The following is a 19760-nucleotide window of genomic DNA, read 5'->3' as shown; positions in this document are numbered from 1 at the left end:
TTTTCAGAGGTACACAATGAAGTACAGTCAGGCTTTCGTATCTGTGTGTTCTGCATCCTTGGATTCAATCAACCATAGATTGAAAAAATTTAGGGGAAAAAAATGGATGGCTGCATCTGTACTGAACAGGGAGAGATGGAGGGAGGAAATGAGGGAGGAAAGATGGAAGGGAGAAAGGGAGAAGGAAGGAAGGAAGAAAGAAAGGAAGGGAGGGAGGAAGGGAGGGAAGGAGGGAGGAAGGGAGCGGAAGAAGGAAGGAGGGAGGGAAAGGAAGGAAGGAAAGAGGGAGGGAAGGAGGCAGAGAAGAAGGGAGGGAGGGAGGAAGAGAGAAAAGGAGGGAGGGAGGAAGAGAGGGAGGGAGGGACGGAAGGAAGGAGGGAGGGTGGAGAGAGGGAAAGAGGAGGGCAGAAGGAGGGAAAGAGGGAGGGAGGAAGAAAGAAAGGAAGGAAGGAAAGAGGGAGGGAGGCAGACAAGAAGGGAGGGAAGGAGGAAGAGAGGGAGGAAGAGAGGGAAGGAGGGAGGGAGGAATAGAGGGAGGGAGGGAAGAAGTGAGGGAGGGAGGGAGGAATAGAGGAAGGGAAAGAGGGAGGAAGGGAGGGAGGGAACCAAGTTCCCTCCCTCCCTTCCTCCCTCTTTCCTAAATAATCCTAGTATTTAGGGAGGCTAATTATTCCTAAATAATCTCAGTATTTAGGGAGGCTGAGGCCAGAGGGTGGCTTGAGCCCAGGAGTTTGAAGGTGAAAGACAGAGTATTTTTTTGTTTCTAAAAAAAGAAAAGAAAGAAGGAACGAACGAAAATAAATCCATATCTCCTGTCTTGGTTTAGGTTCCCTGAATCAAGGGCTTGTATGTAGGTGGCATGTTCAGGAGATGATCCCAGGAAAGAGCTGAGGAGGTGGAAAGAATGAGACAGGAAAGAGGGAAAAGTCAATGCAGCCATCAAGGGCCTGGACAGACCATGCTGCCTTAAACCCTCGAAGTTTCTCAGGAACAAAGGTGCTGCCCAGAAGTGACCCATTGCTGGGGGAAGGTGGACCAACCCTCCCCAGTTGCCCAGGATTTTGATGTTTTCTGGAACAAGGGACTCTCAGTCCCAGGCAATGTGAGTCTGGTGGTCACCTCAGCTATGGGTTGCTCTGGGTGTGTTAGCTCCCCTGCCCTCTCAAGCTGAACTGACTTCAGGCAAGAACAGAAAGCAAAATACTCTCAGCACGTGCTTGATGTGGGGCCCTGCAACCAGGAGTCTGAGCTCTTGGGGAACTGTCCATCTTAGCTGGGGAGAAATTAGGGAGCCAGTGGGGTGGGAACCAGACACCAAAGGCCTCTGCAGTGCCCGGCAGCTTCCACCCTATGCCTCAACACTTCACAGCCTCCATCTTGAGTCATATACATTGTCTCCACTTACTTGCCCCCACTCTCTTCTAAACCCACTCTGGTCAGGTTTTCCCCTCATCATTTCATCAAAGCCTTTCTTGTCAACATCACCAATGGCCTCCATGTTGCTACTCCCAGTGGCACTTCATCCTCTTCTTACATGACCAGTCAGCCACACTTGAGACAATGGATCATCCCATCTCCTAGAAAATAGCCTTCCTGGGCTTCCACGACACCCCACAACCTCACTTTCCTCCTCCTTGCCTGACACTATTTTAAATGCAAGTGGTCAGTGCCCAGGCCTCTTTCTCTGCTCTGTCTACGCATTCTCCCTTCATGACCTTGAAGTGTCATTTATGCCAAGACCATTTATCTCAGCTCCAAACCGGAACATCCCACAACCTCCTTGGCAGCGCCACTTGGCAATCTCACTAACATGCCCCAAATCAATGTCTGATTTCCCTTTTTACCCTCTCCTCACCTCCCCTCCAAAAATCCTGTTTCAATCTTTTCCCACCTGAGTAAATGGCCACTCCATATTTCCATTTACTGAGGTCAAACCACATAGAGTCATCCTTGATTCTTCTTCTTCTCTTATAACCTATCTCATATTCATCAGTAAAGCCTACTGGTTTTACCTCCAAAATATACCAAAACTACCATCACATCTCACTACCTCCCTCACTAACTATGCATCTTTTCTAAAAGACCTCCACTTGTTACATAGAAGGATGAGCCAATTCCCTACATGGACTCCCACTTTTTCTCTGGCTACCATCGGTCTCTGCTCAACATAACATCCAAAGAAATCCTCCAAAAACACAAATCAAGTCCCACCATTCCTCTGCTCAGGTTATTCAGATAGCCATTTCACTCTCAGTGAAAACCAAACAGTATAATATCTTTATAAGAATTCTATAATAAAAAAGGACCTAGAATTCTTTCATTGTAACAAATGGAACTGCTTTCCTGTAGCCACTTTGCTTCAACTCCTTGTACCAAAATGTTTTCACATCACAAACATATGATGGATAAGATGCTGTCCTCTGCTTTTTACACTCGATCCAATAACATACTCATTTTCCACTAACATATTTACTATTAGGTGACTGTACTAAGAAGGCAATCAATATCAATTTATCTTACTTTGGGAAATTCAAATTATCCATCATTATCAATGAATATTTTAGGCAGCTTTTTGTTTCTATTATATATAAGATTAAGGTGGGTGGATCACAAGGTCAAGAGATCGAGACCATCCTGGTCAGCATGGTGAAACCCTGTCTCTACTAAAAAAATACAAAACATTAGCTGGGCATGGTGGCGCGTGCCTGTAATCGCAGCTACTCAGGAGGCTGAGGCAGGAGAATTGCCTGAACCCAGGAGGCAGAGGTTGCAGTGAGCCGAGATCGCACCATTGCATTCCAGCCTGGGTAACAAGCAAAATTCCGTCTCAAAAAAAAGATTAATTTTCAGAACAATTACGAGACAAAAATACCAAGTTGCTTTTCTAAAAATTATTATATCCATTTTTTTATTGTCACAAACCATATGAGATTATATCAGTAAGCTATAACATCACAAGCATCAGGTATTATTTTTTTTAAATGCTAATTTAATCATTAAAATGACGCTCTATTCTATTTTTATTTCATTATTTGTAAGACTTTGAGTGTGTGTATCCTACATTTTCCTTTTGACCTGGTGCATCAGAAAACTCCACGATGAGTGTTCAATACTCCTTGCTAGTGTAATTATTTAATGAATACACTGACATTCCTGCTATTCATTAGCTGGCCCCTGTTCTTATGGTTTTATAGCATGTGTTTTTTTGAGCTGTCTAAATCTTTCCTAGAATTAAACAGATACAGACACATGTGCTTCTGTTAGTGCAATGTTACTACAAATACCTGTACAGTAAGTCAGTGTCTAGTGCTGCAATATGAGCAATAAAGAATTTTTAACACTATCAAGGTTGCACCTTAACTTCAGGTTTCTCAACCAGACTACTGAGACAGATAATTCTACTGGGTCACATAATTCTTTGTTGTAGAAGCATCTTGCTTTGTAAGATTCTTAGCGGCATCTCTGGCCTTAGCACACTAAAGACTAATATTACCCTCCCCACCTGTCCACAGTTGTGATAACCAAAAATGTGTCCAGACACTGACAAATATTCGATGGAGGGTTATTCCCTGTTGGTAACTAGTGCTTTAACTGAGGGCGTCGTGTCTCGAGGGAGTCACTGCTTACATGCCAAGCACAAATCTCAGACCTTCCCTGGAATCAGATAAACTCTGTACCCATCTTACAAAGAAATTCTGTGAATCATCCACCACCTGCTGGCCTCAGGTTTCACCCCTGCTTTTCACAGACCAGAGCCTTGCTTCAGAAAATTCAAACTTATCTTTCAGTCCATCTCTACAAAGATCTTGGCTCTCTCAAATCCAGCTTCTACACAATTGTTATACAACTCAAGTCATTAGAAATAATTGTTCTACTATAAGGACACATGCACATGAATGTTTATTGCAGCACTGTTTACAATAGCAAAGACCTGGAATCAACCCAAATGACCATTGATGATAGACTGGATTGGGAAAATGTGGCACATATACACCATGGAATATTATGCAGCAATCAGAAATGATGAGTTCATGTCATTTGTAGGGACATGGATGAATCTGGAGAACATCATTCTCAGCAAACTGACACAAGAACAGAAAATGAAACACCGCATATTCTCACTCATAGGCGGGTGATGAAAAATGAGAACACATGGACACAGAGAGGGGAGTACTAAATACTGGGGTCTATTGGGGGAAAAAGGCGAGGGCCAGTGGGAGGGGAAGGTGGGGAGGGATAGCCTGGGGAGAAACGCCAAATGTGGGTGAAGGGGTGAAAGCAAACAGAACACACTGCCATGTGTGTACCTATGCAACTGTATTGCATGCTCTGCACATGTACCACAAAGCCTAAAATGCAATAAAAAAATAAGAAAAAAAAAAAAAGAAATAATTGTTTGAAAATGTAAATTAAACTTAAAAACAGTGTTGTGAACTTAACTATTCTGTCTTTGAAGACTAATTTTCAAACTATTCTTAAGATACTTACTGTAAAAAAACTGGAACCATAAGAAGAATCTATGATAAAGAAGATTTAAGAGATATTAGTTCAATCATCAATAAAAAAGCACATGCTAAATACCTACTTTAATTCTAAAGTCAAATGGAGTATCCAAGAGCCCTGGCCCAATAGCCAAATACACCAAAACTGAAGAATAAATCTATCTTCATAAGATTTTTCTAAATAAAGCTATCACTGTAGATTTCCAAATGCAAGTATGTATATTTATGGAAAAAAATGTAACTGGTAAAACAAATTTCAACAATTTGCAAAGGTATTGTATTATTTTATTAGTATCTAATTTCACCAGGCATTGCAAAAATTCAGGCTAGGATAGAGGGAATAAATGAAATTTTTTTAAAAAAAAGAAAATAAATGAAGGAAAAACTTGGAAAAAAGTAAAATTATAATTTTTCAGATTATTTTTAATACCATAGAAAATGGTTCAAATAATAGAAAACTAGAAATAAAGTGGGGAATTCATCTCAGAAAAATTTCAATCTTCTTTCAATAGAATGTTATAAAACTCATTTAAAAATCAAATTTTATAAAAGTAGAATGACCCCATAATAGAGTGTAACATAAGACCACCATCATTAGGTGTTTGAAACCATTCTGGTCTATTGTTGATACATTTGGGGACCATTGTGAAATCAGCCTTCAGGGAGGCCATGGCCAGTCCTGCCCCATCCTGGACAAAGGTGCTATTCTGTCTCTTAAAAATAACACATAATGCCGTCTGCTCTGGGAAGCTCATTCTTCATTTCTCTGCCAAACTCTTTATTTCATGTTTTTGTATACACTCCAGGAAGAAGGAAAAAAATACATAGGAAGAAAATTTGGAGCTGTGTACTTAGGTTTACCAGATTTAGCAAATTTAAAACAGAGCACATCCAGTTAAATTTCAATTTCAGATTAAAAAATAAATTATTTTTTACCAACGTATGTAACATTTGGGACATACATATATTAACAAACTTTTGTTATTTTAATTTCAAATTTAATGAATGCCCCTCATTTATTAACAAATATTACATCAGGCAATGACTCGGATGTGAAGAGAGGCAACTGGCTGCCTATTTCTGAGGTGCAAACTTCTCCATTTGTAAGCCAAACTCTCTAAGATCTATATCCATCCTAACTTTCCCTACTGTAGATTTATAAATAAGACAAAGCCATTTATAATGTGGATATTCTTTATAATGAACAGAAATTACCTTTGTTTAGGGAATAATCTACCCCAATAATCCAAAAGGTTTGTAACATGAAAAAGACCAATCCAAATCTACAAGAAGGAGGAAATGAATTGGGGGAGAGAGAGGGAGAGGGAAAAAGAGAGAGAGAGAGAAAGAGATGGGGGGGTGTGCATTTGCGTGTGTATGTGTTTGGGAAAGGTGGGGACATATATTAAAAACAGATTAAGGAAAAGCAAGAAAGGAAGACAGCCAAAGAACATGATGGAGTAGGCAGAGTGGTGAGAACATAACTGTGAAGACAAAGTCAGGATGGGCTGCAGCCCTCTAAAGGTGTACAGTGGGTGCACTGCACAAGGTATCTTCCCAGGGAGTCAAGGAGGGAGAATCCTTCTTTGCCCTCCACAACCATCTGCAAGTGCTGGCTTCATCCATCAAACAGTTACAATGAGAGTTTAGCACAGGAAGGATTTAAGCATTTTTTAAACATTCTGGGCTCTCACATTCTCCACAGCTCTCCCCAAGCTGTGTCCAGGTAGGTAGTATCAGAGTTATGAAAGATTTACTTGCCTGGAGTCTTGGTTTGCTCTACCCAACGTCTTTGTAAGTTTTTTGCCTTGTCCATCATTCCACAAATTTCCTCGGCCAGGTCTTGCATCTCTTTTAAAAAGGCCAGGTTGTTGACTTTCTTGGGGTCAGCTGCAGTTTGGAACCTAGACAAACTTTAAACACAATAAATACTGCAAGTGAAACTCTTTAACAAGAATAAGTTTCCTTGGCATTTTTAAGATTCTTGATACCAAATTATTTTCAATTAAGTTTGTACCAATTTACATTCCCACCATCTACCCGAGAGTCCATTTTACCTGACACGCATCCAAAAGAGAAATCATTATTTTAAAAATCTTCACAAGTTTAAAATTAGAAAATTGTTTTCATTCTCTGTATTATCTGAAAGTTCGGCCATTTTGTGTTTATAAGCCCTTTCTTTTTTTTTTTTTTTTTTTTTTCATTTATTTAACACGTATTATACAGCATGCCCTGTGCACAGTGCTGGGAAAAAATACATCAGTGAACTGAACAGACATGATCTCTGCATGAGGAGAAGACAGAGATAGTTGTGGGTAATGTTTTAGTTTTTAATTCCATGCCTTTATTTTACAAGTTAGAGAACACAGTGAAAATTAATTAAGTTATCAACATGTAAATTTACCATGAAAGAATAACAAAGCTTACATGACAAAGAGTTACAGTAAATCTCTTCCACAAATATTATCACTTAATTCTCACAACCTATCATTAAGTCAGAGCAGTTTCAACATTTATTGATGGATAAAATCAATTCAACGACTTCCAAGTCAGCCAGTTAGAGATGAGGAAATGTGGTCCAGACAATCCAAGTGAATTTACTAAAAGCAAGCAGACTGTTTGCAGCAAAGCCAGGTCTGAAGCCCAGAGAACTGAGCACGGGCTCAGATGACTTTATGCTACAGGTGGTTGTTACACACACTCAACAGAAACCTCAACTGTTTTGTTTTGCTTTGCTTTAAAAACAAATGTAGAGAGAGGTTCTTGCTGTATCGCCCAGGCTGATCTTGAACTCCTGGCCTTAAGTGATCCTCCCACTTTGGCCTTCCAAAGTATGGGATTACAGATATGAACCACCATGCCCAGCCAAAAATCTTGCCTTTTAAATGTGGCTTTCAACTTGAGTGGATCAGAATTTCAGAAGCAGAACAAGAAATTACTTCTCTGCTGAGGCCTCATATTAAAGGCTAAAAATGACCTCTGAAACCTGTGACCCATGATTCAAAGTCTCCTTCCTCGACCAAATGTGACATTTGCCTGGGAAACCATAGAATTATCAGATTATAGAAACTGATGTAATTCAAGATGAATTTCCCCTGTGATAATGAGGAGGTTTTATGTTCTTTTTCTAATTATTATCTCAAAAGTACCTCAATTTGTCCTTAAGACCAGATTAGGAACTATCATTAACATGAGAAATGTTTATAGTGGGAAAATACATTAAAAATCCTTGATTAAATGTTAATTTGTGTGTGTGTCAGAGAAAGAGAGAGGGTAAATTCCAGAGCAGCAGGGAAATCTCAGAGTTATAATAGGATTTGGGTAGAGAGCAGTTTCCTCCTTTCTGAGTCCAGGTCTTTATTTAGACTTTTATCAGGTAATACTTGCCCTGCCAGGCTAGGAAAACACTCGTAAAAGGAAGGTGGGAGGTAAAAGAGATTACAGTGGGGAGGACAAGAGAAGGCCACTGGGCAGAGATGACTGAAATTTCTCAACCCTCAGACTAGCACTGAGAATCACCCTTTCAAAGGTCCAAGAACCAGCGCTGCACCTAGAGACATCCCTGCAATTCTGCGAACGACCCACTTGAGGGTGTCAGAAGTGGTTGGGACTTAGAAATCATTATTTGGGCCAGGTGTGGTGGCTCAGACCTGTAATCCAAGCACTTTGGAGGCCAAGGTGGGCGGATCACCTGAGGTTGGGAGTTCAAGACCAGCCTGACCAACATGGTAAAACCCTGTCTTTTAAAAAAAAAAAAAGAAAAGAAAAGAAAAGAAATCATTATTTGGGTCCCTTCCTCAGTTTGAAGAGGAGAAAACTGTCTCCGGCCACACCACCCTGAACGTGCCCGATCTCGTCTGAAGATGAGAAAACTTAGACTTAATGAGATCTCCCCTGGAGTCAAAATGTTTTTAAAGAAGTGTCACCCTTGGGAGATTATCTTTAAAATAAGATCAAAATATTACCCACCTATTAGGGTGGCATCAGGATCAGCCAGCACCCAGCACTGTGTAAATAAGCATGAAAGGAAGCAACAATAGTGAGACTAACAATGAGACATGCACATTTTCAGCATAAGGGCTACAAGAATAATTAAGAAATGTGAAGAAATAAGGTTATTCTTTCTATTACAATTTTTGTTAATTTTTGCTGAGACAAACAGGGTAAGTTCTTGTTAAATGAGAATTATCTCTAAGCAGATCTAAAGGCAGAAATAATTCTCCTAGAAAGGCTGTTTATGGCTGACTCACATTACTGTTCCCATTTATCTGTCCCAGAGAGGAAGGATATGAGGACAGAACTAGGTGGATTCCATAACTTTGCTCTTGTGAACAGTGCTACAATAAACACGTAAGAGCCGGTATCTTTTTAATATAATGATTTATGTTCCTTTGGATAGACACCCAGTAATGAAATTGTTGGATAGAGTGGTAGTTCTATTCTTAGTTCTTTGAGAAATCAAAATGTTTAGAACAATACCAAAAGATATGAACTACTTAGAAATACATTTAACAAAATGTACATAGAACTGAGAGCTACAAAAACATTCCTGAGAGAAATTCAAAAAAGCTTGAAATAAATGGAGAGCTATATCATGCTCATGGAGTGGATAATTCAATGCCTTTAAAATGTTAATTTCCTCCAAACTTATCTATATATAGAAGGTAACCCTTTAGGACAACTGTATATCCACATGCAAAAGAATGAAGTTGTATCCCTTCCTCACACCATACACAAAAGTCAACTCAAAATGGAAAATAGACTAAAATGTAAGAGCTAAAGTGTAAAACTCTGAGAAGAAAACATAGCAGTAAATCTTTTTAGGTCAGGCTTAGCCTTTTAGATATGACACCAAAAACACAAACAATGAAAGAAAAAATAGGTAAGTTGGACTTCATCAAAATTAAAAACTTTTACTTCAAGAAAACACAATTACGAAGTGGAAAGACAACCCAGAAAATAGGTAGGAAATATGTGGAAATCATACATCTGATAAGGACTCGTCTCTAAAATATGCAAAGAACTCTTACAACTTTATAATAAAAAGACAATCTAATTTGAAATGGGCAAATTATTTGAATAGGCATTTCTTCAAAGAAGATAGACAAATGTCCAAAAACCACAAAAACGATTGTCAACATCATAAATCATTAGGGAAACAAATCAAAACTATAATGAGATAACTCCTCACACCCACCTAGATAGCTACAATCTAAAGAACAGAAATATAAGTATTGATGAGAATGTGGAGAAATTGAACCTTTATGCCACTGATGATGGAAAGGCAAAATGGTAAAGCAACTTTGGAAAACAATCTGACAGTTTCTCAAAATGTTAGACATAGAGCTATCATATGACCTATGGTAAAGCAACTTTGGAAAACAATCTGACAGTTTCTCAAAATGTTAGACATAGAGCTATCATATGACCTAGCATATATCCAAAAGAAACAAAAACATACATTTATTTTATAACTGGTACATGAATATTCCAGCATTATTCATAATGGCCTAAAAGTAGAAGCAACTCAAATGTACTTCAACAGAGGAAAAAATAAAGAAAATGTCCTATGTCTATACAATGGAATATTAGTTGATCATCAATTTTAAAATGAATCATTGATATATGCTACAACATAATGAACCTTAAAAACATTGTGCTAAGTGAAAGAAGGCAGTCACCAAACAAAGCCTATAATTTATACCAATTCTATATGTAGGAAATGTCTAGAATAGTAAAATCTATAAAGACAGAAAATAGTTTAGTTGTATGCCCAGGATTAGGCATGGGGGAGATTGGGAGGAAATGAGAAATGTAGGCTAATACATTTAGATTTTCTTGTTGGGTTGGTGAAATTTTTTTAAAGTTGACTGTGATGATGATTGCCCAGCTCTGTGAATATACTAACAATTATTGAGTTGTGTACAGGTGTACCTTGTTTTATTACGCTTTGATTTATTGTGTTTCACAGATACTGTTTTTTTCACAAATTGGAAGTTCATGGCAATCCTGCATTGAGCAAGTCTATGAATGCCCTTTTTTCCAACAGCATGTGCTCACTTTGTTTCTCTGTGTCACATGTGGTAATCCTCACAAAACATTTTAAATCTTCATCATTATGATATCTGCTATAGTGTTCTGTAATCAGTGATCTTTGATATTACTATCACGATTGCTTGGGAATGCCACTATAAGCTGGAGAACTCAATCCATAAATTTTGTGTGTATTCTGACTTCTCCATTTACTGGCCATTCCCCCATATCTCTTCCTCTCCTTGGGCTTTTCTGTTTCCTGAGACACAATGATATTGAAATTAGGCTAATTAATAACCCGACAACGACCTCTAACTGTTTGAGTGAAAGGAAGAGTCACATATCTATTACTTTAAATCAGAAGCTAGAATTATTATTATTATTATCATTACTATTATTATTTGAGATGGAGTCTCACTCTTTTTGCGCAGGCTGGAGTGCAGTGGCAAAATCTCGGCTCACTGAGACTTCCGCCTCCCATGTTTATTAATGATTAAGAATGATTAAGCTCTGTGAGGAAGGCATGCTGAAAGTTGAGATCAGCTGAAAGCTAGGCCTCTTTCACCAAGCAGTTAATAAATGCAATTCACTAACAGTTGATGAATTTGTCAATGCAAAGAAAAGGTTCTTAAAGAAAATTAAAACTGCCACTCCAGTGAAAACACAAATGAGAAGAAAGTGATACGGAAAAAGTTTTAGAGGTCTGGATAGATCAAATAAGCCACAATATTTCCTTAAGCCAAAGTCTAATCTAGAGAAAGGTCCTAATTCTCTTAAGTTCTATGAAGGCTGAGAGAGGGGAGGAAGCTGCAGAAGACAAGTCTGAAGCTAGCAGAGGTTGGTTCTTGAAGTTTCAGGAAAGAAGCTGTCTCCATGACATAAAAGTACAAGGTGAAGATATAAGCATTGATATAGAGGCTGAAACAAGTTCTACAGAAGATCTAGCTAAAATAATTGGTGTAAGTGTCTACACTAAACAACAGCTTTTCAATGCAGAAGAAACAGCCTTATATTGGAAGAAGATGCTATCTAGGACTTTCATTAACAAGAGAGAAGTCAATGCCTGCCTTCGAAGTTTCAAAGGAAAGGCTGACTCTGTTGTTAGGGCTAATGCAGCTGGTGACCTTAAGTTGAAGCCAGTGTTCATTTCTCTTTCCAAAAATCCTAGGATTCTTAAGAATTACGCTAAATCAACTGTGTCTGTAAATGGAACACCAAACCTTAGATGACAGCACTTCTGTTTACAGCATAATTTACTGAATATTTTTAAATCACTGTCAAAACCTACTGCTCAGAAAAAAATGTTTTCAAAATATTGCAACCAGTCATCCAAGAGCTCCAATGAAAATGTACAAGATTAATGTTTTCATGACTGCTAACAAACATCCAGTCTGCAGCACACGGAGCAAGAAGTAACTTCAAATTTCAAATCTTATTATTTAATAAATGCATTTCATAAAGCTATAGAGTCATAGATAGTGATTCAAATTTATGGGTGATTTTGAGAGAGTTCAAGACTTCAGTGCAGAAAGTAACTGCAGATGTGATGGAGACAGCAAAAGAACAAGAATTAAAAGTGTAGCCTTAAGATGTGACAGAATTGTTGCAATCTCATTATAAAACAAATGAATGAGGAGTTGCTTTTTATGGATATGCAAGCAAAGTGGTTCTTGAGATGGAATCTACTCCTGGTGAAGATGCTGTGAACATTATTGAAATGATAACAAAGGATTTCAAATATTACATAAAATTAGTTGATAAATCAGTGACAGAGTTTGAAAAGATTGGCTCCCATTTTGAAAGAAGTCCCACTATAAGTAAATGCTAAAAAAACAGCATCACATACTAGAGAGAAATATTTCATGAAAGAAACAGTTAATGATGCAGTAAACTTCATTTCTGTCTTACTTAAAGAAATAGCCACAGCCACTTCCATCTCCAGCAACCACCACCCTGATCAATCAGCAGTCATCAACAAGGCGAGATCTTCCACCAGCAAAAGATTATGACTCACTGAAGATTCAGATGATCATAAGCAATTTTTAGCAATAAATTATTTTTTAAATTAAGGTATGTACATTTTTTAGACAATGCTATTGCACACTTAATAGACTACAATATAGTGTAAACATAAGTTGTTTTTTTTTTTTTTTGAGAGGGAGTTTTGCTCTTGTTACCCAGGCTGGAGTGCAATGGCGCGATCTCGGCTCATTGCAACCTCCGTCTCCTGGGTTCAGGCAATTCTCCTGCCTCAGCCTCCTGAGTATCTGGGATTACAGGCACGCGCCATCTTGCCCAGCTAATTTTTTGTATTTTGAGTAGAGACGGGGTTTCCCCATGTTGACCCAGATGGTCCCGATCTCTTGACCTCGTGATCCACCCGCCTCAGCCTCCCAAAGTGCTGGGATTACAGGCGTGAGCCACAGCACCCGGCCAACATAACTTTTATATGCAATGAAAAACTAAATTTATTCTTGTGACTCACTTTATTGCAATATTTGCTATATTCTGATGCTATGAAACTAAACCTACAGGATCTGAGAGTCCAAAAACAGTCCTTCATACTATTAACAGATCAATTGATTTTAAACAAACATCCCAATGTATTTTAATGAAATAGAATAGTTTTTTCAACAAATGTTACTAGAACTGTATATACATATATAAAAAGATAAACCTCAAAAGTTTTATCACACCATATAAAGAAATAAACTGAAAATAAGTTGTACCTGTAAACAAAAGCTAAAATCATAAAACATATAAAAGAAAATATAGGGAAAAATCTGAACGATCTTCTAAAATATTAGGCAAATATTTCTTTGTTAGAGAAAAATACAAAAAGCACAAATCAAAACAGAAAAAAGTGATAAATTATATTTTATGAAAATAACCCTTGCTCTTCAAAACACAGAGCGGAAATGAGGAAATAATATGTATGGTACATATGTAATATGTATACATATGATTAAAGACTTATAAACAGTATATGTAAAAAAATAAAATAAAAATAAAAACTCTAAGGATTCAATAAAACCAAAAATAGAAAATCAATTCTATCAAATATTTGAACAGACACTTTCCTCAAAATATATTGAAATAAATTCAAAAAAGATGCTTAACATCATTCTTGATCAAGAAAACATAAATTAAAACTACAATTGGAAAGCGCAATACAACAGTATAATGGCTAAAATTAAAGAGACCAACATAATACCAAGTGTTAGCAAGGATGTGGAGCAACTGGAATTCCTATGTATTGATATTGAGAGTATAAAATTGCACAACATTTTGGAAAACAACCTGGACATATATTATATAGCTAAACATACACTAAACATTCATTCCAACAATTCTACTCCTAGGTATTAACTGCCCAAAAATTAAAATATTTGTCCACACAAATACTTATTTTTAAGTGTTCATAACATTTTAAAAGGAAAGAGACATTGAAGAGGATACAAAGGACAGTCTTGCTTTACCTACACACTCCTCACTCAATCCCAGGCAGTGCAGCACGAAGAAAGATTCTGTGTGCTTGAGGGCGGGAGAGCACACTGAGTGTGAATTTTTGTATTGAAACTTAGTGCTGCCCTGTCACAATAGAATGCAGCAAAGGGCAGAATTCTACTGGTGCCCATTAGAGTGCTACATCAACACTCCCCCAACTCCAGGCAGTGCAGCCTGTGGGAAAGACTCCTTCTACTTGAAGAATGGAGAAGAAATATTACAGAAGACTTTTTCTTGCAAGCTGGATGCCAGTTTAACCACTGTAAAATAAAATACCAGGGAGATTTCTGAAGCCCCCAATTTCAGGCCTTTGTCCCCCAATGGCATTTCTAGACCCATATAGGCCAGATGGGAATCTGCTACCCCAATGGGATGAACAGAGGGAACATTTAGACCTGCCCAGAGACAGATGAGAATCCTGTACCCCAGCAAGAGATATCCAAGTCCTGGCTGGCCTCACTACAGGCTGATTAAAGTGGTTTGGGACTCCAAATAAATTTGTGTGGCAGTCAGGCCACAAGGACTACAGTCCTTCGGTAAGCCCTAGTGCTAAGGCAGAGGACTTGCAGTGCCAATGACCAACTGTAGTGGCCATTAGAGTGCTACGTCAACATTCCCCCAACTCCAGGCAGTGCAGCCTGGGGAAAGACTCCTTCTACTTGAAGAATGGAGAAGAAATATTACAGAAGACTTTTTCTTACAAGCTGGATGCCAATTTAACCACTGTAAAATAAAATACCAAGCAGATTTCTGAAGCCCCCAATTTCAGGCCTTTGTCCCCCAAAGGTATTTCTAGACCCATATAGGCCAGATGGGAATCTGCTACCCCAATGGGATGAAACCAGTCCCAGCAGGATTGGCCACATCCTGAGTAAGGTGACCTAGAACCTTGAATAAACATCAGCAGCACCCAAGAAGTAATGGCCATGGGCCTTGGGTAAGCCCCAGTACTGTACTGGTCAGGAAGAACATAAGCTTCAGGTGACCCATCATGGTGCCAGCTGTGGTGGTCATGGGAGTGCCTGCTCCACCCCTCCCCCAATTCCAGGCAGCCAAGTGTGGAAAGATACTCCTTTTGATTAGGGGAAACAGAAGAAAGAGAGAAAGAGACTTCAACTGGTAACCCAGAGAATGCTCTCATAACTTCCCTAAGTCCAACAAGGCTGATTATCTAGGAGTCTCCAAGAGTTGCAGCATTCCTGGGCTTAGGAATAAAACAGCTAGAGCTGAACTAGCAGCAGTGACCACAGGCTGAGGCCATGACATTCATTCCCCTTTGAATTCATGGAAAGCCCTCTCAAGAAGGATGGGTACAAACAGGCTCAGCCTGCAAAGATTGGAATAAATGCCTACCTCTTCAATACTCAGGCATTAATGAACATCCACAAGTATCAAGAACATCCAGAAAGACATGACTTCACCAAAGAAACTAAATAAGTCATCAGTGACCAATCCTGGAGTAACAGAGATAGGTAACCTCTCAGGCAGGGAAATGTAATATAAATATATTAATATAAATTGGGTACACTCAACTGTAGACCATCCATGTATAAAAAGCAGATATTAACAGAGCTACAGAGAGAGACAGATCTCAATATAGTAACAGCTGGAGACTTCGACACCCCATTTTCTGTATTGCATGGATCATTTAAACAAAAAATCAACAAAGAATCATTAGATTGTTTTCTACACTATAAACCAAAGGAATCTAATAAAGATTTACATAACATTCCATCCAATAGCTGTGGAATCTGCATTCTTCTTTTTAGAACATGGAACACTCTCAAGGATATAGCCTACCTTAGGCCACAAAATAAGCCTAAAAAATTCAAGATAATTAAAATTATACTAAGTATATTTTCTGACCACAATGGAATAAAACTAGGTATCAATAACAAGATCAACTCTGTAAGTTATAAAAATATAAATATTGAATAATATTCTCCTGAATGACCACTGTGTCAATGAAGAAATTCAAAAAGATATTTCAAAATTGCTTTAAAAAATCAAAGTAGAAAAACAACATACCAAAACCTGTGGGATACAGCAAAAGAAGTATTAAGAGGCAAGTTGATAGCAATAAATGCCTACATCACAAAAGTTAAAAAAAAAAAAACTTCAAATAAATAACCTAACTATGTGATATGGTTTGGCCATGTCTCCACCCAAAATCTCATCTTAAATTGTAATCAAAATTGTAATCCCATGTGTTGGGGGAGGGACCTAACGGTAGGTCATTGGATCATGGGGGCAGTTCCCTCATACTATTCTCATGATAGTGAGTGAGCTCTCATGAGATCTGATGGTTTTATAAGTGGCTATGAGAAATAAATGTTTTGTTTTGTTTTGAGACAGAGTTTTGCTCTTGTTACCCAGGCTGGAGTACAATGGCGTGATCTCGGCTCACTGCAACCTCCATCTTCTGGGTTCAAGCAATTCTCCTGCCTCAGCCTCCCGAGTAGCTGGGACTACAGGCATGCACCACCATGCCCAGCTCATTTTTGTATTTTTAGTAGAGACGGGGTTTCACCATGTTGACCAGGATGGTCTCTATCTCTTGACCTCGTGATCCACCCTCCTCAGCCTCCCGAAGTGCTGGGATTATAGGCGTGAGCCACCGCACCTGGCCAATATTTGTTTTTTATAAGCCACATCATTTATGGTATTTCATTGTAGCAGCCCAAATGAACTAAAACAACATCATTTATAAATATTATACCCAATACACCAAAAATTATCTAGAAGCTTTTAATTTTCCTCTTGTGACTTACAGGTGAAAGACAAAGATCATATATGTTAACATTAGCTTTACATTTAAAGATCTGAGATTGTTAAATATTAGGATATATAGATTAAATAAAACTCAGATCATTCATACCTGATAAATTTAAACTCTCATAATCAACTCGTCACTTCCTTCCCTTCCTAACTTCATCTGGGAGGCATTCAGGATCCCCCAAGTGAAACCTTCTCACTTTGTCTGTTCCCACATGAGATATTTTCTTCTTCTCTTGAGTTTTAAGGCCAACTGATACCATAGACAACCACAGGAACAGCTCAATGTTCAGAGACTCAGAGAAGGCAACTCACCCATTCTGTAGTCCATTTAGGTGGTTTACGACAAATAAAGAGTTACTGCCCAGTTTCTATGTGCTCTCCCCTGGGGACAGGCTTCTGGTCAACTAATAGCACAGTAGAAAAAACCCAGTAGGTAGCTCAAAAAATACTTGTTCTGGGGGCATGTGGCACTAAAATGAAAAGTTGGCTAGACAAGTCTAAATGAAAAGTTGGCTAGACAAGTAATTTTGAAGTCAGAGTTTTAACCTACAGAAAACAAATTATCCCATGCAAATGGCATTTGCTAATCAGTTATTACTCTGTGATTCCTGCAAGTGACAGCGGAAAGAGCTCCTGCTGGAAACGAACCATTAGTTGGAGCCAGAATTATGTGATGCTGAATTTAATAAAACTGATTTTCTTGTAACTTTAATTTCTGTACTTTTCATGATCTCTGAGCTCTCCCAAATTATTGAGGCTTTACAAAAAAGCAGATGTCTGTTCTATGTATCAGCTTTCTGAGATTTATGAAAAAGATCTTTGTGTTTCTCTTACCGAAAATGATGCTCCATCGACCCTTCATAGCTGAAGTTCCTGCACCTTGATCCAGTGTTACAAAGAAGGCTTTGAACAAAGGGGATAATGCCACGGCTGGGCAGATCTCGGGGCTGCAAATAACCTAGGTAAAGATACAAGGAAGAAATGAGTTCATATACCTGCTACCACAGATGGAATCCCTGTTGAGTTAGAATTGTAATATATAACATTGGATTATTATATTAATTTAAAGGACCTCTAAGGACTCTGACCAAAAAAATAAATAAATAAAATGAAAACCCTTTATATCTAACACCTTTCTTCCAGAGTCAGTATTCATGCTTCAAGCTGCAGGATTTGCAAGCTTCCCCACTCACAGAATGAAATACCCCTGATTCACAGCCAAGCTTCCAGATGTGGCTCTCTGCAAACAAGCTGTGGAGAGGAAGAATAAGAAGGATGCTTCTTCTTATATCATATAAAAATTTAGGAGTTTTTGCTTTTGGCAAAAAATTCAAGCTTAATGCAAATTGAATTCTTAATGTTTAAACACAGTTGTTAAATATCATATAATACAAAAATTTTTCTACACTAAATAGGACTTTTCAGGACAAACGTCACTACAAAAAGCCACCTCTGTGAATAACATGCTGTTTACACATCCCCAACCATATCTTCTCTTCACACCACCAGGAGGGTGGGAGTAGTGGGGGTGCTGATGGCTACAGCAACTTGAAAGTTACGATTACCAGCCGGGCACAGTGGCTCATGCCTGTAATCCCAAAACTTTGGGAGGCCAAGGCAGGTGGATCATCTGAGATCAGGAGTTCAAGACCAGCCTGGCCAACATGGTGAAACCCTATCTCTACTAAAAAAAAATTAAAAAATTAGCTGGGCATGGTGGCGGGTACCTGTAATCCCAGCTACTCAGGAGGCTGAGGCAGAAGAATCACTTGAACCCAGGAGGCAGAGGTTGCAGTGAGCCGAGATGGTGCCATTGCACTCCAGCCTGAGTGACAAGAGCAAAACTCAGTCTCAAAAAAATAAAAAGGAAGGAAGGAAGGAGGGAAGGAAGGAAGGAAGGAAGGAAGGAAGGAAGGAAGGAAGGAAGGAAGGAAGGAAGGAAGGAAGTAAGTTACGATTACCATCGTAATCTATTACAATGTAGCTCATGAAACCCTGCTTGACAGCCTTACTCCTCACCTCTACTTTGGTCAGGGAGATGATCCAGGACTTAGAGACCCACTATGCCCAGCATTCAGCACAGTGCTTCTCACATAGAAGATATTCACTAAATGTCTGATGAATGAAAAATACATGAATAGGCTTTTAGCTAAGGGGACAAATTGGGTTATTAGCAGACAAATGGCTCAGTGCTCTAGAATAACAGACCATAAAAGGATTTGGAGCTATATCCCAGCTAGCTATAAAAGGTGTATTTCCCTAGCATAATTTCTGTGTCCTGTTTTTCTCAGGAACACATCAGGAATGGAAGTAACCATGGTGAGGTGTTCAGTGAATGAGAATTTGAGGATGCTAGTTTGGAATACAGTGTGTCTCCAAGATTAAAGATTTGGCTTGGTATCATTGGGCCACCTTGTAATACAAGTAACCAGGTATGAACATCCTGGACATCTCATTGAATGCAATTAAAAATACGTTTTACAGTGAGGATGCTGAGAATCACAGGTATGTCTATCCCCAAATCACACATAAACCCAAGAATGACTCTAGGTCAAATGTTCATTCCACCGCACATCATCACCTCCCCAGGGAGCAGGCCTGGAACAGAGATGCCTGTCCAGCACCCCAGGATTGCCAGAGCCCATCTGAAACCTGGAGCACTTTCCCAGATCTCTTCGGGATCCCTGACCACTTCTTGTTTTTCTCTTTCTGGTCCCTGAAAGCAGGAACACAAAGGCAGTGCTGCCCCGACAGCAGTTTTCACATTCCTGTGTAGCTGGAGGAAGCTGCAGTGCCCTGGGCTTGTGCGTGTCCACCTGCATGTGCAACCTGCCCAAACCATAGGTGATCGCAAGCCTAACTTCGCCAGCACAAACAGAATTGTACTGGGACAGACAGATAAATAAAGCTTCTCAAGCTTCCCTGTTTAATCTCTCAAGG

At 38.9% G+C, this 19760-nt stretch overlaps 1 protein-coding gene across 4 annotated transcripts in view; it reads right to left on the bottom strand.

Moving 5' to 3' along the window:
* Positions 1 to 19760, bottom strand: part of ABCA13 (ATP binding cassette subfamily A member 13) — a 446251-nt gene that overhangs the window by 399517 nt on the left and 26974 nt on the right. For 3 of the 4 annotated variants that reach the window (XM_078342412.1, XM_035253370.3, XM_035253371.3), the window contains exon 1: positions 4489 to 4513. Coding sequence is in view for 1 of the 4 variants with exons in the window: in XM_035253372.3 (XP_035109263.3) it covers positions 4489 to 4517; positions 6264 to 6415; positions 17655 to 17778 (305 nt within the window). In the remaining 3 variants the exon portion in view is untranslated. Of the gene's footprint in view, positions 1 to 4488; positions 4518 to 6263; positions 6416 to 17654; positions 17779 to 19760 lie in introns of those variants that run through there. The other variant, XM_035253372.3, reaches the window with a different exon arrangement.

Source organism: Callithrix jacchus, chromosome 11 (genome assembly GCF_049354715.1).
Source record: "Callithrix jacchus isolate 240 chromosome 11, calJac240_pri, whole genome shotgun sequence".
Classification (NCBI taxonomy): domain Eukaryota; kingdom Metazoa; phylum Chordata; class Mammalia; order Primates; family Cebidae; genus Callithrix; species Callithrix jacchus.
The sequence above is the reverse complement of the archived record's forward strand: the minus strand, read 5'-3'. Positions and strand labels throughout refer to the sequence as shown.